Below are 24,238 nucleotides of genomic sequence, written 5' to 3'. Positions count from 1 at the left end.
TAAAAGCTCGACACATTTTCAGTGGTATAATATTAATTTTTAATTTAATTTAAGCCATTTTCACTGCACAATATATAAACTAAAGAAACATACAAACAATAAAAAAAAATGTCATTTTGAGTGTTTATCTTTTATTAAACAGTGTTCATCTATCGGTCTAAACTAAGTTTTGAAATGTTCTCGCGATTCATTCGCAATCAAAGATACGTATTTACTTGGCATAACCTATATTTTAAGATGTTACTACTTGCTTTTCTAGATAAATTCTGGATTGCGCAGAAGTTACGTTTTACTAATTTCATATTTACCCTTGTCGTGATAATATCGATTTTACCGCAAGGTATATCATAAACCCAAGACCAATAACAGAAGTAAGCTTCACATTGATCCGAATAGGAGTTAAAAAAAAGTTAAAAGCTAGGTATTGGTCCCCCAAAATCTGTTTCAAAACACCTTGAAGTACACTCTATTTTATAAGAACGCGTACAATTTGGCTGAGCCTGAGGATGTTCTTTTTTTAGACCATACATTTTCTTAAATTTGGGGGCAAATCTCAGCGCTATGTATTCAATCAATTATATTTCAATCAATCAATCTATCAAAACCTTTATTTAGACACGATGGAGTAAAAAAGCTTCATAGCTTGTGGGGTCGTGTCATTAATACTAGTAGATAAAAACATTAAACTATATTAAGGTAAAAACGCTAAACATATCGCTAAAAATAAATTAAATTGCTAAATTGTTACAACGATAAAAAGATAAAAAGCGCTAAGAACTCTTACAATAGAGGTTGTTAAGTCAGCTAACTGGTTTAACACCAATAAGGTTACTACATTATATTACTTTGCGACTGCATGATTCAGTTAAATTTACTTTCCAAATCAATTGTTGTCATTGTTGCTGTTGCCATAGTATTGTTCAAACACAACTTTATATGTCTCTGAATTGCATAAGTAAACCTGTGTTTTCTAAAGAAATTGTTTGTAGAAGTCATTGTATTTGGCTTGCTTTTTGGGTAATCGAAAAATGAAAACATTGTTTCTTAACGGTACACTTTTTCTTAGAGATTCCTTGCAACTGGAGTCGTCTGAATTAAGTGCACTGTCAAGTGCATAAGCATTTTTGTGTATACTGTCCTCCTAGATTAGATTCCATGTATATAAACAAGTTTGTATGTGTTGCTTTGGCAAAGCTCGGTTTGCTGGGATGATAAAAGACAACACTACTATTCACACGTTGAGAGCCATTAGCGAAAAGGCGATGTAACCGCGCCTTCTTCACCTAAGAGCCCGCGAAAATGTAACCGGAAGTGATAGTTGGAGGGAATTCTACCTGACGTTGGTAAAGACTTGCGTAACAAGCTATATTAACCCATTTTTTTTTTAAGTAAATATCCTTTCTTAAGTTTCGTTCACTTTCGCCAGTGGTACTTATAACGCACTCTCGTATAGATACTCCTCGCGTTCTTCTATGGTGCTTAATACGGCCACAGCAGGCGTCTGTTGACGTTCGGTGGACAGCTGGCTGCAGTGTGATTGCACTGATCCTCTACTGGGACCGGTGAATGATGAGGAAACTTGCCTGCGTCTTCTGAAGACAAATTTCACAGCTTGATAAAAGTCCCTCTTGAGGAAAGTATAAAGCAACGGGTTGACCACAGATGTCATATATCTGACAAGCAAAGACACTTGAGATGGGACCGTCATTTTAGAGTAATCGAGCGGCAACTGGTGCAATAAAAACATCACGAACCAAGGCAGCCAACATATGAGAAATACGGACGCCATGATAACGAACAGCACCAAACATTTCCGCTCACCAGATGACTGTCTTTTGCAACTTTTCGTGTGTCGTAAAAAGCCGTCTTTGTGCCAACGACCATTCCTTGGGTCACCATATACACATTTGAACATACCAATAAATGCGTAGACCAAGAAGATGTAAGGTACAACCAAGACGAATATCATGCAAAATATGGTGAAACCGAGGGTGAATTTTAAAGCGTCTGGCTGAAACACCGGATATATCTTATTGATCCAAGTGAACGGAACAGAGGATATGAGCAGCGAGAAAAGCCAAACAAGCGCCAAGACTGTCTTGACAATCTTCTGGTCAAGCACTCGATGTTTAAGCGGAAATTTAATCGCCAGGTAACGCTCGGCCGTGACAATGACGATGTGGTAAACTGACGCTATGGCTACAAAGTTGTGAAGAACAGTTCCTAAGAAGCCCAGATAGAACCTTGTCCTTTGGGACTGTATCAATGGCGTAAAAGAAACAATTGTGAATAAAGGAATGACGATAAAGCCAGAAAAGAAGTCGCAAATAGCCAAACTTAAAAGTGGATAGTTTGAAGTAGTTCTTAGTGTCCTCTTATTGTGAAACAAATAAAATACTAAACTATTAACGATAACGATAGCTGTGGCAATGGATATAAGCTTTGCAATCTCCTTGTAGTTTGTCTCGGCAGGCTGGTTGTTTCCATTTCCTTGACTTGGTGGAGTTGTTAAATTTTCGGTCGCGTTAAAGTAAGAGGAGTATTCGTGATTGTTATCCATTGGTAACACGGAAATTCAACCAAGCTCCTTCAAAGTGGCTTCGAAGGATGTTAACCAGGCTACAACGCTATTTAGCCTTGACTTTATGTGCGGTAACGCTTCAGTTTGGGCCCTTTGGTATGCTGGTAGCTACTGAGGGTCTGAAAGATAATCAATTCATTTTGTTCATCTATCAAAAACAGTTAAGAAGTATCTGGCTTTATCGACTAGACTAAAATAGAAATTACAGAAACTAAACCACAACATTAACATAAATGTAGAGAGAAGAACTGTTATAACTACTTCATCCGACACTCAGTATTTTCGATTTTCTTCATATACTAGATAATTTGAAAAGAATATATCTCTTCGCAGTACTAAAAGATTGTTAACTGTTAGCCACGTCCGATACCTATCCAGAAGTTTGATCTCCGTTAAGGATTTCGTCAGGGATTGAGTGCGTACTGCTCACGTTGGGTTTCCGCTCACCCGGGAGCTTCGCTAAAATATTAAAGATAAAAAAACGAAAATGATCATGAAATAACAAAATCTGCTTGTCACGTGAAACACCTGCTTTATAGTAAAAGCAAAATGGTATAAATACCCTTCTTTCTACATTGGCTTTAATAAACAACAACAAAGTATATTTGATCTGGTCTGCGAAAACAAATATAAAATAAAGGACCAATTTATCCATAGTTGTAATTTGTCTATTTGTCTGCATCGCAATCAAAAAAGGTATTCAGCAACACTAAATAAAATTGTCTCCGTGCGAGTAAATTGATAAGGCAGATAAAGAGAAAAGGATATAACACAATAAATTTGGATCGTATTAAATATGGTTATTATTATTCGTGTATTTATATATCCAGCTCACATGATTGGCGCGTATTAAGAAATTAACACGAACGAATTGGTTTAGGTGATCAAAAGAAGAAGCTACATTCTGTGTACATATCGTTTTTGTTCTATTCTCTACAATATGCAAATACGTAGTTATTCATAAAAATGTTAGTCCTGTTACAAAAATGTACAGCATTAGTTTGGCCGAATTCATTTTCGTTAGTTTGCAGTTATTTTCCAGGTCTCGATGGTTTTCGTGGAGACCATGCATGTCGGTCGACTGACTGTAGTTTTAATACATTGCACTCCAGTATAATAAATAATTCAAAAAAGGGAAATAAATCATTTTAAATAATTGCCGTTCTTTATCTTCTACACTTAACGTACGAATACACTGCCGACTGATAAAATTTATGCAACTGAATAAGTAGACAGTTTTCTTTTAATGGAAGTGAAAATGCTTTGTCTTTGATTGTTCGCCTTAGGGGTTTAAGTATGAAAGTGCTATAGGTTAAACAATTTCTTAAAGGAACTGAGCACCTATGTCGTTTTATTTGAATAAGACATCGCGAGTTTGCAATTATACTAAACCGCTTAGCTTGGAGAAAGGAACAATATTAAAGAGTTTTATAAAAGAAAATCTACAAAAATGATCCCGCTAATTTTACTCAGTTGTGTAGTTCTTGTTTTGTTTTCGCCTTGGTTGTAAAAAGGGCAAACCTACAACTATAAAGAGTTTCCAGCATGAAACTGCGACAACCGCCTGTGATTTTATAATATACAAAACTTACCAGTTAAGATGAGAAAACTTCAGAGCAGTCGTTTAGTAAGACTGAAGAACACCAAGAGAATAATACAGGAACAAACTCACTCACTGATTTTTTTTTTCGATAACCTTTCAAGCTTAACGTTTACTGTTTTGAGCCTCACCTTCCAAGAGAAAACTGCACATGCTATCAGTCCTACTAATAGCTACAAACTTCTATCTTTAAATCACATATACTCAAAACTATTGAATCGACAATGCTTTTTTCCCAAAGTACGAAGAAGAATGGGTGTTTAGGGAAGCTTGATGTTGAGAATCGAAACACTTTGCAGGTTGCTGATATGTTTTATGTTTGTGAAAAATCACTTAGGTACAGAAATGAAAGGTTATCATTCAAAGCTGACAATAATTGCAATTCATTTGAACCAAATCTTGACAGCCTTAATTAACGAAGGATCTTTTGTCGGAATTTAAAAGGCACCATGTCACCCATTTCAATTTGAATTTGATCACAGGAAACATCTGCTAGAATTCAAATACAAAAATCTTTTAATTCATATTGCTTCCTTGGCACTTTCTAATAGTTGGTCGCGTTTTAGTCGTGCAGTTTATGGTCGTTTTCTGTTCAGTTTTTTATGATTAAACACCGGAAATATCACTTTGTAAATGTAAAGTAATTTGCGAAGCTATGTTTGGTGTGTAATTATCAAGCAAAACAACAAAAATACGACTTATTGCTTATCAACACAGCCGAATCTTAACTACTTTATAAGCATCTTTTCCTATCTGGTCCAGCACAACCTTTTTTAAATGAACACTTATCTCTTCAGTAGCATTTTAGTAGCTTATTGCTTAAATAAATTTTTTTGACTTGCTTCTTAGCATGCTTTACTTGTTTTTTTTTTTTGCTTGTTGTAGATTGTTTGTGTTGGTTTTTTTTCAATTTTTTTTATTTGTGATAATTCATTTCTCAGTTTGTATTTATGGTCACTGAACTATCACAGGCTCGGATCCAGGCCGCTTTCACTGCTTAACGGAATCAGATTTTCATGTTGAATATATATTTTTTGAGTTCAAGTAAATTTCTAAGTGTTAAGATAAAAACGTGACTTGTAAGCTTCCAGGATAATGTGGGAACTGGCCAACATCCAGCGTGCCTTCGGGCTTGCTCCCTCGGCGCTCGTCTTATCGGAAAACGGTCACAATTGTTCCTAGATTCGCGCCTTGATTATCATGATGCAGGGCCAATCATGAAATTTTCAATGATAAGCGCTTATTATTGGCCACTTTGTTCTGAAACTGGCTTTGCACATCCCATTTTTTATCTTACTTTTACCGGCATACACCAGCTCGTTCTAGAAAACAAATGATTTAATAAGTTTATATGATACTGGTTGAAATTCTTGCTCACAATAAGCCGAAGAGCGATTTAATCGTGATTCAGATGCACTGTTTTTCCACTTCAACACTGGACGCAGTTTATCGCTTCTTTTATCCGGTGAAAGCTTTAACTAGAACACCTGTCAATAGTTTTAATTCATAAGATGAGGATTTTTCGAAGCAAAAGTACTAAGTATCATATTCAGAGAACAGCCCAAACGATATACTAGAACTAGCGATGTGAATAACAAACAAATACGGTTAAAACAATAATGATGTTTAAACTACATATATATTATATTACTTATTAATAAATAGAAAACTTAAACCACTGACAATGTTTTTAGCGTTGGCTACATAATAATAGCCAGAATAGCCTGCACTATTCACTGGCTTGCGATTTGCGCGAGACCTTGTCATTTAACGTTGTATTTGCCAAGAGAAGTGTTCACATCTTGCCTTGGCTACTCATCCAGTTTGGCAATTGCTAAGTGCTGGTGAAAAGTGGAGAATAATTACCATAAAGCTACCTCTTTACTTTCGGATTTAAAAGCCTTTTCTATCCCTGTGCAACATTCGAGGGATTGGGGTCGCTTCCATGACTTTCGGGAAGCATTTAGGCCTATCCATCTCAATAAAGCAATAATCTTTTGAATAAAACTCCGCAATATTAAAGGAATTAACTTTCTTTTCTTTATACTCCTACCTTTGGAGAGTCGCTTTTTTATTGATGCTAACAGCCATGAGATATAATCGGAGAGTCGCTAATCTCGGGGGTCGTTACTTTCAGAACTTTACGGTACCTTTACAGTTAACGGCTCGGTACATATTGTCGGTTATTTACCTTCATCTCGAAGAATAATTGTTTATTCGTAAATAATGCGGGTTTATTCCACGAGAACATAAAAGCAAAGTATATATACCTGAAGAAGAGATTCTCACTAGATCCTCATTACTAACCTGCTGATAAGGTCTGACCACCGTTAATCACTGTGAGTTCCTCTTGTCCCTGTTTCAAAACATATAAAGCGGAGCAAATAAGTATGACACTCCGACGGAAAGTCCGGCATTATTTATGAAAATGATGAATTGTGTGGAAAATCTCACTAGAAGTTGGCATGGGTCGCAGTTCGGTTAACATGTAACAAATTTGTCGTCAGTTTTATTTTTATGAACAAAGTTCTACTCGATCGCGAGCTGCCGCAATAAGCCGAAAGAAAATGTTCGTATTACATGTTTTTGCTCTTAATGCTAATAATACTGAAAAACTTGGCTTGCATATTTAAAAGAATTAAAATACAAACATATTTGCATTACAAAATAAAGCTATTTAGTGAAAACACAATTAAACGTACAAATAAGCAATACAAATCACAAACTAAAGGATCAACAGTTTACTTGGAAATTAGTAAATAAGCACCTTTAGGCGGCTGATAACACAGGAGGACAATGCTCGAGACTGAAAGATTGTCCAAGAAATGAACAGTTGGCCGAGAAGCGAAGCTTCGATGGCAACTGCCATTTTGAGGACAATATTTTAGCTAAGGGCATTATCCTCCAACACACGGCCAGCAAGCCAGAAGGGGTTTATTTATTTTATTACCCTCCGATTAGTCATTCGGAATCGTTCAACACGCTTTACTGCGGTGTTTTAAAATGAAAAACAGTCACGAAACTGTTTCGTAAAACTGTGAAATGTAAACAAAACATAAGCTTTTCGTCCGATTTTCGGTCAAATATTGACAAATGTTAACTTGCTTTCTTTTCAAAATCTCAGAATAAATTAACATCTCCGTTCAGGATGAAAGGTGTAAGTGGTTTAAGAGATTGAAAACAAATATTATGCAAATGTGCACTTTCTTATGCCAATATTTGTTCAGTAAAACACTAAAAGGTTTGATAATCTTTGATTGATAATCCATTTGTTTATGAACATTGGTCGAGTTTTTTCAGTATCTCACACGTTTTTGAGCCAGATTCTGAAAAAGATTTTAAAAACTTTTTCTTTATGTGAAAGAAAAACTTCTGATCCTTAAAAGGATCAGAAGTTACTACAAACAAGGAATGAAAAAGAACCGTAAAACATTCTCAAACAGTTCTGAGCACAGTAACTAACGGAATTAGTTTTTTAGTCTTTGTTAGCCATGGAACCATAGACAAGCATTAAGTAAAAGGAATGTATGTTCAGCTCTGCAATTATTTCCGATCTTTTGACACTTTGGGAAAATATTTTGTATCCCAGATGGCAGATTTTAAAAACTGGTGATGCACGTGATCAGCAAAAAAGTGAAGACTCTTGTTATACCCCTCAACTAAAACTCAGTTTTCTATTGGACGAGAACGTTTCACGTGACGCAGCTCAAAACTCTCATAACTCACTAATTCCCAATCTTGGACTTGCACGTGATCACGTGGTGCATCTCGAAACCGCGGCAAATGAATGCGAAGCCCGCAAACCTCAAACCTCAATTTCTGTGAGGGTATCGGGAAAACAGCATTCCCTGTTTCCCTTGGGACCAGTTATTAAGTACTTATTGGATGCACTACAAGGACAACTTTGAGAGGCCTAGGAATTGTAGGTCAACCTCTTCACCAAACACTGGATCCGAAGAACACTTCATGCCATGCTCATATTCACAGAATACCAAGCGAAAAGGTAAAAGCAATGCTTGATAGCATGTTGAAGAGCTGGAAACTGAAAAGAGCAGACCAACCCACCCGTTATGTTTGGTGCAGTAACATGGTCGTCCGAGAAAGGAGGTACTACCGTAGTACGACTTTGTCTAGACCCAGGTCATTATCATCCCACAAGGCCATTATCATCCCACGTTACCAAATCCCTCCTATTCAAGAGATACCACCAGAATTTTCAAGCAAGAAGCACTAGCCAAGACCTTTTCCATCTTTGATGCTCTTGATGGTTTTGATCAGATAAACTGACAGAGAAAGCCAGCTTGTGCACCGCCATGCACATTCCTTATGGTAAATATTGCTGGTTACGCCTCTCCCTTATGGGATCAGCAGAACCCCAGAAGAATTTCAGCAACCTATACACGAAGCACTGAAGGGCCTACAAGATATCTACTGCATAGTTGATGACTTGCTTATGGTTTGTAAAGCTGCGTATAGCCCAATTCAAGCTGTCAACGATCACATTCATGGGACATGTGATATCTCAAGGTGTAGAACCTGACCTCAACAATATAAGAGCCGTAACAGACTTTTGTCCAAACTTGTCTGATGTTTTCAAGCCACTCTTCGAGACTCACAAAGCAATTTATTTGGAAAGATTTGTCCGTGAAGAGGTCTTTAGGAAATGAAAGCCGCTCATCTCTGACATTTCAGATCTCTGCTACTCCTGTGGTAAGTGTGCACAGTTTTGAACACAGAACGCCAAGGAACCTATGAAGGTACAACTAATAAATGAATACCATGGCAGTTTGTCAGTCAAGATTGCCTACCTCGTCACAACAGATCATTATTTTGATTTCATCGAAGTCGATGAACCAGGCAACACTTTATCCAGCACAATTGCAATTACTGAAAATGGCCTCCAGTTCTTTGCAACTGAGTATAAAAGACTGCCAAAAATACCAAATCCAGCATATAACAAGTTTACTTTATTGGACAGAAAGCAACGGGAGATTGGAAGCCTCGGTAAAGTCAGTCATGAGGATTCTTACGCAATCTGGTAAACACAACCTACACGAAGCTGTCTTTCTGTACAGAAACACCCACAAGATAGACACGCCCTAGCCCCAGCAGAAAGGAAGCATGGGACGCTTTACCTGTGACCCGCGTCCAACTTCCAGGCAGGCCCTGCCACGTGGAAGCCAAGCAACATCAGTAATGAACACTATAGCAAACAAACGAGCCCAAGCCAAACACCACTACTGCCAGAAGTCCAGTGCCGCCACTACATTTTGGTGATTTCGTCTGCGCCAAACCGTCACACTAACACAAGTCCAGTCCATGGATGTATAGTCTTGTAACAGCCAAACCCTCTCCCCACAGGGCTCACTAGAAGGAACCGAGTACTCTTGTATCCTGCAGCCCCAACCGCACCGGACGTAATCATCTATTGTAAAAGACTTATCCGTCAATATTGTTATACAGGAAAGATTTATGCTCAATGTTTCGGTGACGTTTCAGCTGCCAGTTTTGAAGCTGAAACCTTTTTGTCAGGCAACTCTCACACTTTCACGCAGCTTCGATATAAACTTACTTCTTACCCTTTCTGAAATAACTTTGCCGAAGTTGAAATGGTTCGATCAAAACGTTCAATTCTTTTCATAACGCAGCTACGAGCTCGTATCAGCCTAACCTTTCAGGGACCGTGGAGAGGGAGACTTTAGCTTCCCCCCTCCCCCCCCCACCACTTTTTTTACAGTAGCACGAAAAAATTGCAATGAATTAAAAACAAACAAAAAAATCTGAAAAGATTTTGTTTCTGGATGATATATTATTGATTTAGTTTGTAAAAGGACGAAAGTAACAGCAGTTACTATTACCAAAATAGACTCGCCCTCAACTTAACAAAAAAAAAAAACAAGTAAATGCGGACAAGTGTCTTAACGGTTTTCAGTAAGGGATAATCGAAAAAGGTTGGGCTACAAGGGGGGTCAGTGAGTAGTTCTATCGAACGTTTTGTCGAGCAACGTCTCTTTATCACCACGTTTTGTTAAAAAATTAAGCGCTGAACGTTTAAGTTTTTAATTTCAAATGCATTTTCAGTTGCTAGCTAAGAGAAATTGAAATCCAAATTTTTCCAGGGGGAGCATGCCCCTGGAAAGCACCCCCCCCCCCTCCCATTGTTGGCTCGGGATTAATATAACAAAAGTTCTTGTTTGTGTCGTAGATTAAAGCGTTTTCTCCTTCAACTGTTAAGTTCTAAACGCATGTCCTTAGCTTTCAGATTAAGACATTTTGCTTCTTTCGGTTCCAACTGGGTTTTAAATGTACGCTCGGAGGCGTTGGAGAAGAAATTTACGTTTGAGAGAAATTTGCCGGACCGCCCTTTAAAGCTTGAAGCTTGATTTTTTTCAGCTCATAATCTTACTTTTTTACGAACAGGCCGTGTGTGTGAGCGTTGTTCATTTTTTTTTTTTTTTTTATTTATTTTTTTTTTTTAAATATATTTTATTTATTTTTTTTTTTATCCCAAAAAAAAAAAAAAAAAAAAAAAAAAAAAAAAAAAAAAAAAAAAACCCCCTTCCCCCCAAAAAAAAAAACGGGAAAAAAAAAAAAAAAAAAAAAAAAAAAAAACAAATAAAATTTTATTTTTTTTTTTTTTACCAAAAAAAAAAAAAAAAAAAAAAAAAAAAAAGTTCCTTCTCTGCAATTCTTTAAAGAGAAAATAAAAATACCTCTAGTGTACTCTTAAATTAACTTCCTAATGAACCCCGATTTTTTGTTTCAAGTTGCAAACGGTATACTTCTTGTACTGACAAATACTGACAGTAATTGAGATATTTCTTTCTCTTTGTAAAGTCCAAAAAAAATCGTAAATATTTATCCATAACAAGGAAGGGAAAAGTCAGATCGACTGGCCTTGTAGTCTGAGCAACTACTGAACACATTCTTAACAAGCAATAGCAAAACAAGCTTACCTTTAGTTAAACCTCTGAATAAGTCAAATTAGCTTTGGAGTCCCGATCAAAACTATAGTTCATAGATATTTAGCTGCTCCGTTAGTTTACGTGGTAATTCCAAGTGTTGTATCAACAATCCTGCTTTTAAGTGCAGCTTTGAGGGCCTCGTGGAAATTATCATGACAATAGTAACACGGTAGAAAAATGACAACCACCGCCCATTAAAGTCGTTAAAGTCGTGTAAAAACAAAGCGAATCACTTCCGTAACAAATTTGTTTGATAACGCACGTGCATGTTTTCAAATGTTATTTAATGTAATATATATGTTTTTTTTTTCGTCAGAGCAGCCAATTAAGTGTCATCAAGCCACAAACTCGCAAACATTACTCAGAAGTAGTTAACGGTAAACTGTAAAATGCACTCAACCCGGCACTCAATATATGACCGTGTCACGCTGTGGTCGCACGTTCAGTCACACGTAACTTGTTAAACAAACAGAGGCAATATTCAATGTCAATAGCAGCTGTAGCAGCTTCCTATGCACACGATTAATGGGTTACAGCAGCTGGTGACTGCTAAAGCATAACCGTGAAAGGTAGGTCTATCGGAAAGAAACACAACAGTGAAATAAATATAAATATATAATAAACTATAAACAAATAAATAAATAATAGTTGTCGCTATTGTTAGGAAGCGGAGGATCTTTAGTATGAAACAATTAGGCAAACATTACACGTCAATCCAAAATGCCAGCGCCGTCATTTTTCCCTTTTTTTGTTGCTATTAAATGTTATTTCTCCCTTGTCCTGTAAAATTTAGAATTCAGGCATTATTCCAAAAAAATCGACGTCAACTTATGAAATACGCGCCCCACCAACTAGAGTCAAAGGACATTGCTGCACTATCCATCTCCACTCGCCGTCATTTTGAGCCGTCTATTTATTGATGGGACAATTGCCCCACTAACTTGACCAGTAGTGACGCCCTTGTGTACTCATTGATCAGTTTCCTGTTACTTGTTCAGGCTCATTTGAAAGGGCTTGTAGTTGTTCAGATGCTGTAGAACAAACATGATCAACGTGGCAAGCATCCATTCTTTGTCTCCTTCCTCCCCTTTGCTGACATGATCCACAATTCGCCATGAGAGATTGCCCCATTCTTTTCAGTAAGTTTTTCATCGCAACATAAAAATCTGGTCGTAACAGACTGTACAGTAGTGGGTTTATGACAGATGTTATATACCTCACCAGAGCAAATACATGGGATGGTACTTCAAGAGCTTCAGGGTTAAAATTAAGAGAGAACAGTAACGACAATAAAAACCATGGAAACCAGCAAATAGAAAATGTCGTCGCCATAGTAACAAATAGTATAATGCACTTCCTCTCTCTAGCAAGTTTTTTCTTGTGTTTTTTTCTCGTGTCGCTCGTTCCACATTGTCCTGCGCCTTTGGAAATGGCTTTAAAAATCTTGACAAATGCGTACATCATAAAACTGTACGGCAGCAAAAACACTGCTGCAAAGCAAGATATCACGTAGCCTATAAAATATTTAGCTCCTTCAGGATGGCGAGTTTTGTTTATCCAGGCGAAGGGAATGAATCCAATGACAGCTGAAAGGAACCAAACCATAAGCAAAACCTTTATAACAGTTGTCTTTGTGATGAGACGGTGAGTTATTGGCCTGATTATAGACAAGTATTTTTCCAAAGTGGCGATAGCTATGTGGTAAACTGATATAATTGCTGTAAGTGTGTGAACAACCGTCAGTAGGAAGCCCAGGTGAAATCGCACTGTGCTTGATGTAATGACTGGCGTGAAAAACACTGTGATAAACAGAGGAATATTCAGTGCTCCGGTCATGAAGTCGTTAATTGCCAAACTAAAGAGAACGTAGTTAGCTGGTGTTCGTAGCTTTTTTGTTTTGAGAAACACGACAAAAACCAACATGTTTACAACAACGATTATTGACGCAATAGGAGCCAGTTGAGCTATCGCCGTCACGTTTATTTTCAGTGGTCCTGCTGCAGTTGTTTGGTTTGTTTCACGTGAAGTTTCATTGATCATGTTTTTGTCCTGTATCCGGTTTAGGCGAATCACGATTGTACTTTATCAAACTTCAGTAAATTGGCAGTGGATTGAGAAGTTTCTTATTAATCAAGAAGGCAAGCTCGAGTAGATGAAGCATTTTCTTCAGCTTTGTGCTTCCATTCTGGTAGCTAAGTAACGAACACCAAACAAATAAATACAGTGTAGGATAAACTGATGCATCCAAGTAACCAAACGTTCTATTTTTTATCAAGACCCTCAGACGTCTTGCTAGACTCCTGTTCCTTGGAAAGTGCAATCCGTCTTCCAGAACACTGTAAAGGAAGAAAACGTATTGATTTAATAGATCATAATTATGCTCTTCTCCTAGTCCATGTACAGTTGCCATTGGCACTGCCAAGTTCAGAGCAGGAATGGACGCTAGGGAAAAGGTGTGTCATCAGCGACTGATCCATGGCATTCTAGAATTAACTAACTTAGAATGTGTAGTAAAAAAAGGGTTTGCATGATATTGATTTTACGAATTTGCTAATTTAAAAACTAGCAGAAATTAGTACCAAACAACAATTCGACTTCCTGGTGACAGCGTCAGTCAAGTTCAAAATGTCAGTGGCAAATGGCATGAAGCATCATGAATGTAATTACAGGTATAAAATTTGGCAGCGCATTGTTCTACGTGTAAAATTTTGCCCTTTTTGCATTTTGAACTCGAAAATGCTTTCATGAGGATAGCGTTTTTGGCTACTTATTTCGCTAGTTTTTAATCTTAAATGTTTCTCAAACTTCTCCAATTAAAACCGGTGAAATTTTGTTTCACTAAATAATTATTTTTCAACATGATCCTCGCTTGCTATCTCCTATTGGCTAACATTTCAACATCATGCCAAGTATCACGCGCAGTTATTTGGCTAGAGGGGCTCATCCAGGGGGTCATCACTGAAGTGTTTCCACAAAAACTAGAATTACTCTATTATTAAACGAGTGAAGGCTTGACTTCTCCACATCGTTTTTGTCAATGCAGCTTCCTCGCTCTCGTTAGAGCCTCTGCCGCCAAACAAAGCACCTCGCGTTTGAAAACCTGCCGGCTAAACAAGCTAGGCTGGAAAGGAAAATTATAGAGCTCAAACTCAATTCTGTTATGTAATGTTGTCGGAATGAATACCATCTGAATTTAAAAAAGTAATAAATTTCGAAAACAAAACGGAAATTGTAGTCACCTTCTCTTCAAAATTCAACAAAGAAACATTTAGCACTTCACACAAACAATATCAATGAATTGACATTATAAGAATAGAATAATAAGCATTACCGAAAGGCCAAGAAGAATTTTGTTGATTCAGCATAAGCAGAGCACGCTTGTACGACTGTGGAAACTGATAAAAATTAGTCAAACCTCCCGACAAGTTATAACTTTTATCTTCTCCATTTACAATAAAAAATGATTTTTGAATGTAAACAGAAGTCGTGGAGGCTGCATTCGTAACTAAGACTGCAAGAATAAAGGTACAGAGAGTTGTTCCACGGTCATAAAATATGTTTTGCGTTTTGTACAGAACTCGCCCTTTAAATATTTTAAGATGGCGTGCATGATTAAACGAAAATTTGCCCACAAATTATTTCTATACGGATTTTTAAGAAAAATCTACAAGTTGATTAAAGCCGTGAAAGAGTGTTCTGAATCCTGGTCAGTTCTCATTATAGTGGGCCATTCTGGCATTTCACTAATCATCGAATAGCGAGGAAAAGGGAAGTACTTTGATTACAGTGAAGGTTGGCTGGAAGAGAACCGAAAATTAATATATAATTAATCATATGTTAGTATTTTTCCTATGAGTGCGTTCACATGTTAACTTATAACAAGAAATCAACTGATAAGCAAGCGGTTTCCTTTCTCTTAGTTTTCTTCTTGCGGCGGCCATGTTGGTGTCTCTAAACAACACGAAGTGTTTGCATGATAAAAACACTCTATACCCTCGAGGGACCATAAAATTTTAATATGGCCGCCATAACGATATGTGATAACACGTTCTATTCGGTAGAAGTCACCCAGCTGCTATACCAAACAAATCTGACACAAACATTGAAATAAAAATAACATTTGATGCTGGTTACCGTCTACACTCGGCTGTTCGACGTAATTCTATATGACCTATATGTTCAGTACTTTTCAAAAATTTGGTGCCGTTTAGACGCCGCTCTTGTCATTTGCCGAACCGTTCTGATAAAATAAAATTAAACAGGACAGAAAAACGGCGTCCCAAGCACTTTAGATACGACAAACGACAAAATGACGTAAAGTTCCGCAGTGTGGCTGATTTCATGTAGAGTTGTCTTCGCATGTGCTAAACCTAATGTCAATAAATTCAGTGTAGTTTGAACGTCAGAAAACACATTCTTTCCTTATTATTTTAGCTTTTAGTAATTAACAAAAAACGGCGGCTAGTGAGAACTGAACTAATGCCTTAGCTTAAATACATATTTGCTATTTTTCTTGGGATAATGACCTGGTATTTGCAGATGAATTTTATGCAAAACCAAACCAATCCGCTATATCTTGCAAATAAATTCGCTTTTTCTTTCAAAATAATTGTCATGATAACAAAAAAGTAGTATTCTATCGATTTGTGCAAAAGTCCTTGCATTCGTAATATAGATGGTATTGCGCCAATGCTTTCCTCGAATTAAGGAGGCTGAACGTATTAGTCCTACATTCACCTACAATGTTTCGCCTGCCAGAAACTTCTACTTTTCATTCTGAGCAGAATTATTTCGATTAAAGGTAAGCGGTTCCCGTGATAAGTAAAAATTTACGTACCACTCCCTTGGATATGTCCTCATAAACTGGGAAGGTTTTTTACAGTCAGCAATGTACAAGCACCGTTTCAGTTCTCCGTGCGTCTTTACCGATCCAATATCGCTCGTGAACTACTCGTTAAATTTTTTGCATGACCTTGGTTATGCTAATTTCCCAAGTATATACCCGACAAACTTCTGATGTAATTGCGAATCTAAATATTCTAAACATAGAAACCACAGCAGGAAACGACAATTCATCTCTGGCCAAAGAGTGCAATAAAATATACCTGTGTACCTGCATATGAATACATTGTTTAGCACCAAATTTTGCACAGCCCTTCACATATTGATATTTTCAGTTTTACCAAATGAATTCAATATTTTTTTTTGTTCGTGTTTAAATGGTTAAGAACTAATTTATTGAAATAAGCATGTAGATAACAGCAACGAATAAATTGAAGATATGGAAACAGTAGTTAATATTTGCCGTGCTACTGACAATATTCCACAACATATCAAGAAGCAATTAATTAATTATTAACGTTGATATAGTGATTATACTATCCGGTAATTGTTAGCCTAGAATCTACAAACAGTTAAAAACCTTACTGCGCTGATTTAGACGAGCATTATTCGTTGAAAGATGAGATATATGATTAGTTCTCGTTGAAATCAAAATTATAAAATGAAATAACCGCAAAGGAAGCTCGTATAAGCTAGCATTTTTAGTTTTGAAAGTGTAGCTATTTCTTTTGCTTTTCCCTTTCTAACAGCGAAGACTCTTTAACTCCTTGCTGCCAGATGGCTGACATCTGCTGGCCTTGGTGCAAACGTCTTCAATTTCCTTTGCATGACTGCCCGGAAGAGACGTCTGCATGCGATCACGTGACGTCAGACAATCAAGTCCTAGGTAGTAAGTAGTTTTGCTTTTTGGTCGAATTTATATTTTTTGTCGACATAAAGTCCACTTGGTATTCATTTAGTTAAAGAGTCACATTTAAAATTGTAGAGTTACTATGGGAATCAACCACTGCTGGGAAAAGATAGTATAAACATGCTATTGTTGCCTTAACATTTAAGCATGAAAATTTAAATTCAACAGGCAACGTAGACCAACTTTTTACAATATTTTTGAAATTATATTGTTAAACGACTTTGTAAAGGTTTTTTAGCATAAATTCTCCATTCAAATACTTCATAAATTACTACAGATTAGTTGGCAGAGTCACCATCAATCTATTTAATTTTCGGTAGAAGAATGCTAATAAGGAGAATAAAGAACGCTGACGTAATGCACCCAAAAATCACCTTCTTGCACCTCGCATATTTCCCCCTCCTCCCCCCAAAAAAGATATTAATGCAAGTTGAGTGTATACTTTTGATAAAATAGGCCCTTCTGAGATTAAGAATACAACTTGTATTGTACAACTGCGTTCTCGCGTTATGTATGACACATAACGTGAGAACGCAGTTGTTGCTCTTTATCAATAAATAGTCATTTTTCATTACAATTCATATTTTGAAAGTACGACTTTTATTAGACGACACGCAGCGTCCAAATCTCGAGCAAAAAATAGTTTGTTTTGCATGTTCAATCAATAGGTGTCAAACTTAAAAAACCATGCGAGTGTCTCGATTATACCGAGGACCAGACCGAGGACCGAGGACCGTGCACCGGGGCCGGGGCCGAGCGACCGAGCGCGGTGTACCGAGCGTACCGAGCGTACCGAGCGTACCGAGCGTACCGAGCGTACCGAGCGTACCGAGCGTACCGAGCGTACCGAGTGTACCGAGTGTACCGAGTGTACCGAGCGTACCGAGCGTACCGAGTGTACCGAGCGTACCGAGCGTACCGAGCGTACCGAGCGTACCGAGCGTACCGAGTGTACCGAGTGTACCGAGTGTACCGATAATGTACAGAAACTGATATGTGTGCTGTATGGGTGAAGCGAGTGGTTTTAGGTTTCATATCGTTTTATTTATAGAGTGTCCATGCACCCTACCAGTGTACCAAGAAATTTTCAGACACAGAATCCCGTCCAAATTCAAACTTAAAGATTTTTACAACTCAAATTTCCATCCGAAGATAAGCGCCCCCCCCCTCCCCCCCGTATATAATGTCCGAAAAAAAGCCTACCAGAAAGAGACAGATTATTTATGACGAATGAGCATGCGATGAAGACTGAAATATTTTAACTACTTTGTCGGCACGGGATACAGCAAGGCCTGGGTACAAGGCTGGGGCATCATGGGTATATTAGGTAGGGTATAGCACGTGGTCAAAGCACGTGGTGGTCATCTAGGCCTCAGAACCAAAAGTGTCAGGAGCATGGTCCCCTGCCCATGTTCTTTGTTGTTTTTGTTTCGTTTAATTTTTTCTCTATTTATTTTTTAGATGCCATTCCTTGCATAGGCGTACGAGGCGGGGGTGAGGGGGGCTGCAGCCCCCCCAGTGCCGAAATTTTTCGGGGAAAATGCTTAGAATTTGGGCAAGGAGCCTAGAGAAAACAAAGAAAAATAACCCAACAAATCTCAACATTATTTTTATAGCGAATTACATCAACAGAAGCTAACAGAAAAAGTATTAGAGATTAACGTTCTTTGTGGTTCAAAAGTCCAAATTTTTTATTCATCTGCTTTCGTTTCCTCTCGCAAATTGCTATAATCATGTTCGATTTTTCTCGCAATTTCTGCGTGACCCCTCAGTTTGATTTAGTTGCAATCAGCTTTTCCATAGCTTGAGCGTTTGCGCGCGGTGGATCCAGTGCAAGACCCTGTTACAAATGTGATGAAGCTAATGCCAGGCTAATGCTTTTGACTCAGATGTTAAGTTGTCAGGGCTAGCTCAAAACTTTCAACAAAATCATGTTTTATACCACTCATCCATGAATGTTTCACATGCTTTTGTATAACTTTCAAGTGGGGGGAAAACAATGTTAATTGGCTCTCCAAAAATACTTTAATTTTTGCTGAACTAGATTGAATAAATAAAATATTTCCGAAGAAAAAGGATTCAGTGCATTTACACCTTCGGGCAACACCACGAAATTAATTAAAGAACTATCGATTTCTTTTAGCAAGCAGGCAAGGTTTGTACACAACTATTTTAATGCTCCTTTTGTTGTCCATTTCATGCCTCTTTATTCAACTTTAAGTCCATGCCTTTTTTCGGGCAATAAGATCTCCGCCCCCCCCCCCCCCCAGGTCCGAAAGTGCCCGTACGCCTATGATTCTTTGGTAGGATCAGCTGTATTTTCCTGATGTCCTCCTGTTGCTCCCCGCTGAGCCTTGGTTCCTACCCAGATTTCCTGCACATTTTTTCCCATCGGGTTTTTTTTGGCAGGTTTTATTTCTGGCCTCCGTCTAGTAACCGCATTTGCTTTGTGAGCGGTTTCTCAGCACTGCTTATTGTACGATTTTCATTCCTTTTCTATTTATATTATTTATTTTCAAATGTGATTTGTTATATAGAGTTTTATTTCCCACCTATCTCTTTGAGACTGAATGCTCACGTGGAGATCAATTAGACTATTGTTCTTAGTACATCGGAAACTCTAAAGGATTCCGCAGTCCAAACACTCGTACTTCCAATATTGAATGCACTTTAAAGCATAAAAATCACTGCGAAAATTTTGGACCAACGCATGGTATCAAAGAGCTACTCGTAGCGCGATATCGACTGTTTTCTAATTCGGCGAATAGAAAACAGTGGGAAAACCAATTAGATTCGCAAGTGATTTCCAATAGAACACATCCTGTGCTGAGGGAGGTTTGCCTACGTTAGTTTGTATTTAGCAAGTATTTTGAATAGCGCATACCAAAAGTAAAGCCTTAATTTGTCAAACTGTAATTTATCAATTTATCAAAGTTTTATTTTCAGTTCAGCCTTAATAAAAATCTGGCTTTAAGACTCGGATGCTCACGGTGGAGAAAAATGCAAGTCGAATAGTTGTTTGCCGCAATGCCTAAGTCTGGCGACTAAGCCTGCGTACTTATGGCCGAAGCCCTAAGTGAAGCTGAGAGCGAGCAGTGACTGATTTTACCATACAACCATCTAATCTGATCTAAAGATAGGTTTAATTGACTTTTATGTATTTATTAATACTTGTCGGCCAAAATGCATGAAAAACCACACGTGTTCTAGGAGAGCTGTAGTTGGTGCCTGTGCAGCCAATTTGATTGCGAGTTTGCTAAAAGGTAACCAGTGTATTATGCTAATTTTTCTGAATATTTGGAACTGTTAGGTTTTCCGTGATGTTTTGGTAGAACCTAATAACAAATGTCGATTTGACGACAGCTATGTTCTCTAACAATAAGTGGTTTTGGATCTATATTAATATGAAGATAGCTCGCTGAAAGTCTGCTTGAAGATAAATATTAAAAATTCTACTTGATCAGAGAGGGAGCAGTAGAAATGATCCATACGGACTTGCCGTGCATTCACCTGTCACCTGTCAGAGCTACATAATTCATACATCTTTTCAATTTGGTTTAACATTTTTTCAGTAAGTGCAATCTTGTTAACAAATAGAATGTAAATCGTCCCACGTTTTTACTGTAATCTGTTATGGGCAAAACCTGGAACTTCTCTTTTTCATTCAGATGGCTCGAAGCAGATTTTTGTGATAAAAAATCATTCGCGACATGAAGAAAATAATAGTAATTTCTCTGGCGGCCTTAAAATAGAAATGTCAAAAATAATAAAAATATGAAAATTGTTGTTTTGATCATTTTATCAGAGAAAATAATGGCAGCTTAACACTGAAAAAAGCGCTTTCAGACATTTCAATGTAAAATATATCATGAAAAGTGTAATGTTAACTAATATTCTATACCCCTTTAAATTTTACCAGGCCAAAAATATCATTAATGTCTTCTTGCCGAATAGTAATTGTGTATTTAAGAAAAGCAGAAACTGTTGCAAACGTATAATGACATGCCGTAACAACACAGCTTCAAAAGTATACTCTATCTATACATTGTCTATAAACTTTATGGTGTACATCTCTCTACCCCTTCCCCGTAGAAAATAAATAAATAATTACATGTCTGTCAAAAATAATGCATAAAAGCAATGCTTTAAGCACCACCGTATAAATGGCAGGCAGGTAGGCAGGCAGGCAAGCAAGCAGGCAGGCAGGCGGGCAGGCAGGCGGGCAGGCAGGCAGGCAGGCAGGCAGGCGGGCAGGCAAGTAAGTACAATCATTGACAAAACCTTGGCACAGTTGCTGTTTTTCTTACTTGAAACATAAAAAAGTCAAGTAATCTCCCCTCTTCCCCTTTGCAATGTTGCGTAGCATGCAAAAAAATAATGCCTTCAATTGCTGCCTACTTTTTCTCGCAAACTGAAACGCACTGCACGAGGAGTTTGGGCACATTGTGCTATCCAACACTGAAACGGGGGGGATGGGGGTGGGTGGGCCAACGACTTTTGTCAATGATTGTAGGTAAGTAAGTAAATAAAAAAAAAATAATCGTTCTTAATTTGTTTATTCATGAACCTTCCACTTCACGTTTGTATTCTCGGTATTGGCCTGGACACTGTAACTTGTAATAGAGGCTAATGTGGGGAATCGTTTAAATAACACGATACTTTATTAAACAGTGTTCCACCGCATTAGCCTCCATCAAGCCAGTTCCAGTCCACTACCGAGGATATGACCATGGTGTAATGACTAAATGTTTTTTAAATTAATGGCCTTTTTACGTTTTTGCATTAAGCGAAACACGAGAAGTATTTTGTTTAAAGCAGTTGACAGCACTTTAGCTTTTTGTACGATTAAACGTAAATTACTTCGTGTTAATAGCCATGTACAATTGCAGCAAAATATAATCTTCACAGCAGACAATCAAGGAACGGCCGACCAAATAACAAATGGAAATTACTTTCCATCTGACTAATTGAATTTTTTCCCTCAAATATCATTGGCTCACGCTCGGCATTTAATGACGCAAATTCAGTAAAATTTGTTTAAAACAGCACTTACGTTGTATCACAAATCTAAATTCATGATCTTCTCAGTCCTGTTTTTTTTCTCGGCGAATAAAGAAACTGCACCAGGAAACTTTTTCAGTTTCTGCTAATTCTGAGAACGAGGATCTCATTTGAAGAAAAGTCCTTGTGTTTGAGAAGGTGAGTCGACAACATTGCTGATAAAAGGCGAAATAATTATTTAAAACCAATATATAAAATCATCTTTGGTTCGGCCTCTTCACAATAATATTTCGAAAGTGTTCATATGTCATTTTTTGTCTATTTATATTTAAAAGCAGTTTTCTCTTTTTCGTGCAAAAAAAGCACAAGAATATCTGCATGTCCATTTTGCTTTTCAGATAACACACGGAGCAAATCTCCATTTCGTTTCCTTTGTTTAGTTTGATACGCTGCTTTTAAGATTCCTTTTTCGACGGCGTCTTTGTTAGTTTGACATCTTATTTTAAACTACATCGTTAACTCGGTAACATTACGCGATTAACAATCAATGTCGAGCTCTTCATTTCACAGTTAAAACTTTTAGACGAGGCCATGCAATTTCTTTTTTGAAGATGGACACGGAAAAATTAATCCAAGAAATTCACAAACATCTCATGTATTTAGCGAACAAACGGGCGCTTCCCAAGGGATATACATATTTATTTTGCCTGGGTATATTTTAATTAATTTTCAGCGAGATTCGCACTGGATATATATTTTGGCAAGGCGTTTGCGTTATACTAAACGGTCGATTTATGCAAGGTGAACTAAATGCCAGAAAACGGCCAGAATTTCAGGCTCTTAATTTGAGAAAGATACCATTGTTCTACTTTAAAATATGCTTTTTTGTCATGTTTACAGTTAAACAGAGTGGGATATGGATAGCTCTTGGTTATCGACAGCAAACTGATTGTGGCAGCAGTTGAACATTGTTCCCTCAGCAGAGAATTTGATAATGTCAAACGCAGCAATAGATGGCTCGTTTGCGACACCTTTGATTTCCAATAAGTCAAACTCGACTACAGATCAGCTCAGGTACAAACCTTTTATGGCTGCTATTCCAGAACTTGTTCCATTTTCTGTTGCAATCATCTTGGCGAACAGTTTTGTGTTTGTTCTCTTTTTAAAGAAGAGCATGCTTAGGACCCCTGCAAACTACCTGCTCCTCAGCTTAGCGCTGTGTGACTTCTTTACTGGAAGCGTAAACATCCCGCTAGCCATAATGGCGTTCATCCAAGTAGTGCCATACGCGAAGCTACCTGACGTGTTCTACTTGGTGACCGTATTACACAATTTCACAGCCGTGGCCACCGGTTATCATATTCTCGTCATTACCGTAGAGAGGTATCTAGTGTTCGCATGGGATGCTCGACGTCCAATTTCAAAGAATGCAATCTGGAAAGTTCTTGGCGGGGTCTGGGGAGCATCGGCCATCATAGCTATTGTACCGTTCTTTTGGAAGTCGGACGTGTATGAAAATAAACCCAAAGCGTCCATTCTTCAAATCTCGCATGCCATTTTCTGCCTAGCAGCTGTTTTCCTCTTGCCATACACGTTCATAATTTATGCATATTCTGTCATGTTTAAGGCAATTAAGAAAACGAGGAAAAAAATGGAATCGGTAAAGAATGAAAATAATGAATCCGAAAAAGCCGGCCGCTCAGCGAGTGAAAAAAGGTGTCTCGTGGTTTTTGTTACCATGGGAACATTGTATCTGGTTTGTTGGTTACCATGGTATTCCTTGGTTTTGATCTTCTCCCTCGACGCTTCAAATGATACTGGAATACACGAGACTGTTTCCCATGTATTCGCCGTCGTCCGTTATATGACCTCGGTCCTAAATCCCGTTTTGTACACTTTCTTTAAAAGAGACTTCTTTACTGCATTCAAGCAAGTTATTCTCAGGAGAGCGTTGGAGGAAAGGCGGGTGTCTTTGTCTGTTCTGGAAACCGCAAGGAACAGCAGCCCTGATCATTAGGTTATTTTGAAAAATGCTGACGATCTTTAAAAAAAATGTAATTATCTAGTTTGCTAGCTAACTAGTTCAATCAATAGCTTGATTTTAAGGTTGGTTTTATTAATATTCGATAGCAACTGCTCGAGGGCGTCATTGACTTTTTCATTCATGGATAATTTTGTGGACTCTTGCTCTAGGCTGCTTTAGTCGTTTTTTGATACTCAAATTGATGGAAACCTTTAAATAGGAGTTCTCTTAGGTAGGAAAACACCAATGGAGTAATAAAGATCCGAAAAAAAAGGATGGTTTCGACTGACGATTATGAGCAAACATTTGCCATTTT

General features: G+C 37.7%; 3 protein-coding genes across 9 annotated transcripts; 1 reads left to right on the top strand and 2 right to left on the bottom strand.

The window, feature by feature from the left end:
* Positions 1 to 27: 27 nt before the first annotated feature.
* LOC144628012 (adenosine receptor A3-like) lies at positions 28 to 6,732 on the bottom strand. Of its 6 annotated transcripts, XM_078486064.1 has the most exons (3): positions 6,636 to 6,732; positions 6,489 to 6,537; positions 28 to 2,700 (listed from the first exon to the last, which is right to left on the bottom strand). In XM_078486064.1, exon 3 carries the CDS (start codon positions 2,558 to 2,560, stop codon positions 1,433 to 1,435), a length of 1,128 nt encoding a protein of 375 aa, XP_078342190.1. In that variant the 5' UTR covers positions 2,561 to 2,700; positions 6,489 to 6,537; positions 6,636 to 6,732; the 3' UTR covers positions 28 to 1,432. The 6 variants fall into 6 exon arrangements, with proteins under 6 accessions (XP_078342190.1, XP_078342186.1, XP_078342185.1 ...); XM_078486060.1 differs by lacking the exons at positions 6,489 to 6,537; positions 6,636 to 6,732 and adding an exon at positions 2,952 to 5,384; XM_078486059.1 differs by lacking the exons at positions 6,489 to 6,537; positions 6,636 to 6,732 and adding an exon at positions 4,174 to 5,384 and having other exon boundaries at positions 28 to 3,040.
* A 5,174-nt stretch (positions 6,733 to 11,906) lies between these two features.
* Positions 11,907 to 16,081, bottom strand: LOC144628221 (beta-2 adrenergic receptor-like). 2 transcript variants are annotated; one of them, XM_078486291.1, is made up of 2 exons: positions 15,984 to 16,081; positions 11,907 to 13,331 (listed from the first exon to the last, which is right to left on the bottom strand). In XM_078486291.1, the coding sequence occupies exon 2, from the start codon at positions 13,184 to 13,186 to the stop codon at positions 12,122 to 12,124; it is 1,065 nt and encodes a 354-aa protein (XP_078342417.1). In that variant the 5' UTR covers positions 13,187 to 13,331; positions 15,984 to 16,081; the 3' UTR covers positions 11,907 to 12,121. The 2 variants fall into 2 exon arrangements, with proteins under 2 accessions (XP_078342417.1, XP_078342415.1); XM_078486289.1 differs by having other exon boundaries at positions 11,907 to 13,482; positions 15,984 to 16,071.
* A 5,897-nt stretch (positions 16,082 to 21,978) lies between these two features.
* Positions 21,979 to 24,028, top strand: LOC144628235 (neuromedin-U receptor 2-like). Its single transcript, XM_078486304.1, has 2 exons — positions 21,979 to 22,097; positions 22,800 to 24,028. The coding sequence occupies exon 2, from the start codon at positions 22,894 to 22,896 to the stop codon at positions 23,914 to 23,916; it is 1,023 nt and encodes a 340-aa protein (XP_078342430.1). The 5' UTR covers positions 21,979 to 22,097; positions 22,800 to 22,893; the 3' UTR covers positions 23,917 to 24,028.
* Positions 24,029 to 24,238: the final 210 nt, after the last annotated feature.

Source organism: Oculina patagonica, chromosome 10, assembly GCF_052425735.1.
Source record: "Oculina patagonica isolate OP01 chromosome 10, crgOcupat, whole genome shotgun sequence".
NCBI lineage: Eukaryota > Metazoa > Cnidaria > Anthozoa > Scleractinia > Oculinidae > Oculina > Oculina patagonica.
The sequence above is the reverse complement of the archived record's forward strand: the minus strand, read 5'-3'. Positions and strand labels throughout refer to the sequence as shown.

Coding starts and splice junctions, on each gene's coding strand:
- LOC144628221 (XM_078486291.1), bottom strand. CDS start 13,186: ATGATCAATGAAACTTCACGTGAAACAAACCAAACAACTGCAGCAGGA.
- LOC144628235 (XM_078486304.1), top strand. CDS start 22,894: ATGTCAAACGCAGCAATAGATGGCTCGTTTGCGACACCTTTGATTTCC.
- LOC144628012 (XM_078486064.1), bottom strand. CDS start 2,560: ATGGATAACAATCACGAATACTCCTCTTACTTTAACGCGACCGAAAAT.